Raw genomic sequence first — 4,391 nt, 5'->3', positions numbered from 1 at the left:
AACACTTTGTAGATGTAGATAGCGTACGATTCTTTCCTCTTGGGCTTGCGTTTCTTGTCGGACTTGGCAATGTTCTTTTGAGCTTTTCCGGATGATTTCTTCATCGCTTTACCAGCCGATTTTCCTCCTGGAGCCATTTCGAATATTATTCAATAATATACTTGTTGACGACTGGAACGTTGGAGACTTAATGATGGGTTTCGCCTTGGAACGGTGGGTATATTTAAGCGAACCCAAGCGATATGTCGCTTGTCTATTTGTGAATATACGATAATGCTAAAGGTAGAAATAACATCGTAAACCGAGCCATAGTAACTTAAAATAGTAGTATCTCAACAAGTATATTTCATGAGAATGCCGAATGAAAACAGCATATTTTAGTAGTCAATGTAGGAATTATGGTGTCATGTTTGATTGTCATACCGTCTTTTTTTAACCAATCACGGAATTGTTATCCAGATTTTCTCTATAAATATAAAAATTCAATGCGTGCCCAGCAACTATCACTTGTAGTATTCATTTCGAAGCACCAGTCACCACTACACAACAGTCATGAGCGGACGTGGTAAAGCGGGAAAAGCGAAAGGAGGCAAGTCCAAGACCAGATCGTCGCGTGCCGGACTCCAGTTCCCGGTCGGTCGAATCCATCGTCTGCTGAGAAAGGGAAACTACGCCGAACGCGTCGGAGCCGGAGCACCGGTGTACCTTGCCGCCGTCATGGAGTACTTGGCGGCTGAAGTTTTGGAGTTGGCCGGTAACGCCGCCCGTGACAACAAGAAGTCTCGTATCATCCCCAGACATTTGCAATTGGCCATCAGAAATGACGAAGAATTGAACAAATTGTTGTCCGGAGTGACCATCGCTCAAGGTGGTGTGTTACCCAATATCCAGGCCGTGCTCTTGCCCAAGAAAACCGAGAAAAAAGCATAATTAATTGTTGTGTCTATATATTAATAGAATTTTAAAACGGCCCTTTTCAGGGCCACCAAAATGTATTAACCACCGTGTGGCGTCTGATATATGGTAGTGTGTCGCATAATATAAAAAAAAGACTGGTTTTAAATTTTAACCATTGATAATAAAAGTGGCAGGCGCTTTGACGAGTTTTAGGAGTGATTCCCTAGTCGATGAGACCACTTTGGCTCATATTATTCCCAGTTACAAAGTAAATGCACCGTGGTTGAATCGGTATTACACATACTTTGCTTTGCTATTATGACGACCGTAGGTGTTGTTAAACTATACCAGACTGTTGCCTTTGCTAGTGGTGAAGATGGTATTTTATAGAGATGGAGAATTTACGTAAAAAAAAAATATCAGTAAATGTTTTGTTAAATTTACTAGTAAAGTGGTAAAATTGTCAAAATAGAATCGAAGGTTAGATAATAAAATTTCTTTTTTTTTTTATTAGTAAATACGATTATTATTAATTATTACTATTGTTGTATTCTTAACAAACTTGGTTCTAATAAAAACGATAAATAATTAAAAATGGATCTATAGTTCTGTATACTATGAATATTTAATTATTCATAATAGAATTCATAAATAAAAATTACCACATCATTTCCTTTATTATTTTTTTGAGATCAAAAGTCAAATCATTTATAGGTATTTATTTTCGTTTTACTATTACATAATATTATACAGTTTGAGAAAATATGATAAGTATTAAATTATTGTATTGGTATTTATTATCAGTTGATAAAAAAATCTCTTTGCAATGATTCGGGATAGGCGTTTTTGATTAGAAAAAATTGGCAAAATTGTATCTATCACTTGCATCTCTAGTATTTTATTAGGCTGGGTGTATGATTTGTGTGGCCCACTCGAGGGGATTAGTTTTTGGTGGTTTATTGAGGGGGCTAAATAATCACCTAACTCCCAGATGTGACGAAATATTGAAAATTTGTTGTTATGAAATAGTGAGAACGAATAGATCCGGGATGGCGAACCTTTTGATAACTGCGTGTCAAACCAAAATGTATGGTTTGATTTTATTTGCCTCGCGTGTCAGAAACTTTGCAGACATTTTTTTTTTAGTCATCGTGTATAAGGCATCCGAGACTATCTGTTAACGACTGCCGACTGTTCTGTTGTACCTACGTTTGTACGTAAACGCGATAAACGAATTTATTGATAATCTAATCTAATCGTTTACGAGCTTAGGAAATGGAAAGTACAGATTACAATATCTTACGATATATTCCAATAATAAGTTAAAGATAGTTTCAAATTTTCAATAATTTTTTTTGGAAAGTGAAATAAAAATTATGAATTATATTTTAAATTGGCATGTGTCACTGAAATAATGCGCGCTGAAATAGGTTCGCCATCCCTGGAATAGATGTTTTGAGTTGTTTGAGATTGGCAGATTATAACGGAATCTCATTCTTTACGTAAGACGGAATGTCAAGTATCATTCTTGCCCCCATTGTTTGGACCACCCTCGAGGTGACGTAGTATGCACGGAGCAGTAGATATTTTATATTTTATAATTCTTAATCGTACATTTTATTATACAATACTAAAATAACGTAATCTTAAATCTATATGTAACTAAACGTTTTGTGATTGACAAATTGTCGTACATAATCGTAGGCCCATTGTATCAATACGATATATTATTTTCATTATGCACTGTCAGTAGACTAGTAAGGCCATAACTCGAAATGTATGATAATCGTGTTTTTCTATTCGTTATTTGCTTGTGATGGCACCATTTACCTTGTTATATTAGTAAAAATAATATTTATTGCATTACACGTTATATAATGTTAGATAAAGTACGATTTGACCAACGAGTCATAACATCAGAGCAACAATACCGCGGCATATTGAAAAAAATTACATGATAATGGTGCAACCTACTTTGCTTTGTTGGGCCGGCCTGGGGCCTATTATTCTATACCAGACTCGGGGCACTGAACTAAATACATGGAACGCGTATTGTGTATAATTCTCGTATATGAAAAATGAGACCATACGGGAGCCACCATATGCATTGCGATTTAATTTTTAACATTAATATTGTGATGATGATAACAATTTCCATAGATAACATAACATATTTTAACCATGTTTTCCCTTGACACAGAATGCATATGGCGACTTCCTACGAGATTCATATTATGAATAATGCACGCGTTCCATGCATTTAGTTCAATGACTCGGGGCCTTTACTAGTAGGCAGTGTTGGGAATAGATGGCTTTTTTTCTTTATTTATATTATGTTGTATAGTTATTTGGTATTTTTGTATTGATAGATTTATACCAATATAATGTCAGAATACTTATGATTTCAATGGATTGCGCCTTTTATGTAATCATGCCTACCTTAAATTGTTGAAGGTGAAATATTGTCAAATGCACTAAAATATAGCCACTCTTAAATCATATTGCCGGCGTATATGCGCGCGCAATGACTTTGAAATCTGCAAGCCAGGAAAACAATGTTACCGTACAGTTGTTTTGGTGGCCCTGAAAAGGGCCTTTTTAAGGGGATAATAATGATAAAAACATCAGTCCTAAGCACGTTCTCCACGAATACGACGAGCCAATTGGATGTCTTTTGGCATGATCGTGACACGCTTGGCGTGAATGGCGCACAGGTTGGTGTCTTCGAACAGACCGACTAGGTAGGCCTCGCTAGCTTCTTGCAACGCCATGACGGCGGAGCTCTGGAAACGCAGGTCAGTCTTGAAATCCTGGGCGATCTCACGTACCAGACGCTGGAACGGCAATTTGCGGATCAACAGTTCCGTGCTCTTCTGGTAACGACGGATCTCACGGAGAGCGACGGTTCCAGGACGGTAACGATGTGGTTTCTTCACTCCTCCGGTAGCGGGTGCGCTCTTCCGTGCGGCTTTGGTGGCCAACTGTTTCCTGGGCGCCTTTCCGCCAGTAGATTTACGAGCCGTCTGCTTGGTACGTGCCATTGCGCTGCTGGATTAGATTATTCAGAGTTGGACTGCAAAACGTGGCTATTGAACGAATGATGCGGTTCGACGAACAGTCGACCGATATATATACGTAAATCGGAACCGTAAGGGTCCTCCTCATTGGCCGATGTTAAACGGTTAGAATTTTAGTGGTGGGGGAATAACCGGTCATGGTTCCGATTGGTGGTTCGGTGTCGAGAGCAACGGTTAAAACGGACTGCGAATTGCAAAAATGTATCAGTCAACGTTCAGTTCACATCCGAACAAGTCCAACACTATCTACAACATTTCAAAATGACAGGACGCGGCAAAGGTGGAAAAGGTCTTGGCAAAGGAGGCGCTAAACGTCATCGTAAAGTGTTGCGTGACAACATCCAGGGAATAACCAAGCCTGCCATTCGTCGGTTAGCTCGCCGTGGAGGAGTGAAACGTATCTCCGGCTTGATTTAC

The 4,391-nt window shown here is 38.6% G+C and overlaps 3 protein-coding genes across 3 annotated transcripts in view; 1 reads left to right on the top strand and 2 right to left on the bottom strand.

Moving 5' to 3' along the window:
• The window catches only part of LOC103311165 (histone H1B-like), a 475-nt gene extending 338 nt beyond the window's left edge, over nucleotides 1-137 (bottom strand). Inside the window, exon 1 of the mRNA XM_008190735.2 lies at nucleotides 28-137. Coding sequence (XP_008188957.2) covers nucleotides 28-137 — 110 coding nt within the window. The remainder of the gene's footprint in view (nucleotides 1-27) is intronic.
• A 353-nt stretch (nucleotides 138-490) lies between these two features.
• LOC100570277 (histone H2A) lies at nucleotides 491-981 on the top strand. The gene has a single exon (XM_003248372.3). It carries the CDS (start codon nucleotides 553-555, stop codon nucleotides 928-930), a length of 378 nt encoding a protein of 125 aa, XP_003248420.1. The 5' UTR covers nucleotides 491-552; the 3' UTR covers nucleotides 931-981.
• Nucleotides 982-3,479: 2,498 nt separating this feature from the next.
• Nucleotides 3,480-4,014, bottom strand: LOC100570378 (histone H3). The gene has a single exon (XM_003248373.4). The coding sequence runs from the start codon at nucleotides 3,936-3,938 to the stop codon at nucleotides 3,528-3,530; it is 411 nt and encodes a 136-aa protein (XP_003248421.1). The 5' UTR covers nucleotides 3,939-4,014; the 3' UTR covers nucleotides 3,480-3,527.
• Between the last annotated feature and the right edge of the window lie 377 nt (nucleotides 4,015-4,391).

Source organism: Acyrthosiphon pisum, chromosome A3 (genome assembly GCF_005508785.2).
Source record: "Acyrthosiphon pisum isolate AL4f chromosome A3, pea_aphid_22Mar2018_4r6ur, whole genome shotgun sequence".
In the NCBI taxonomy this organism is placed as follows: domain Eukaryota; kingdom Metazoa; phylum Arthropoda; class Insecta; order Hemiptera; family Aphididae; genus Acyrthosiphon; species Acyrthosiphon pisum.
The sequence above is the reverse complement of the archived record's forward strand: the minus strand, read 5'-3'. Positions and strand labels throughout refer to the sequence as shown.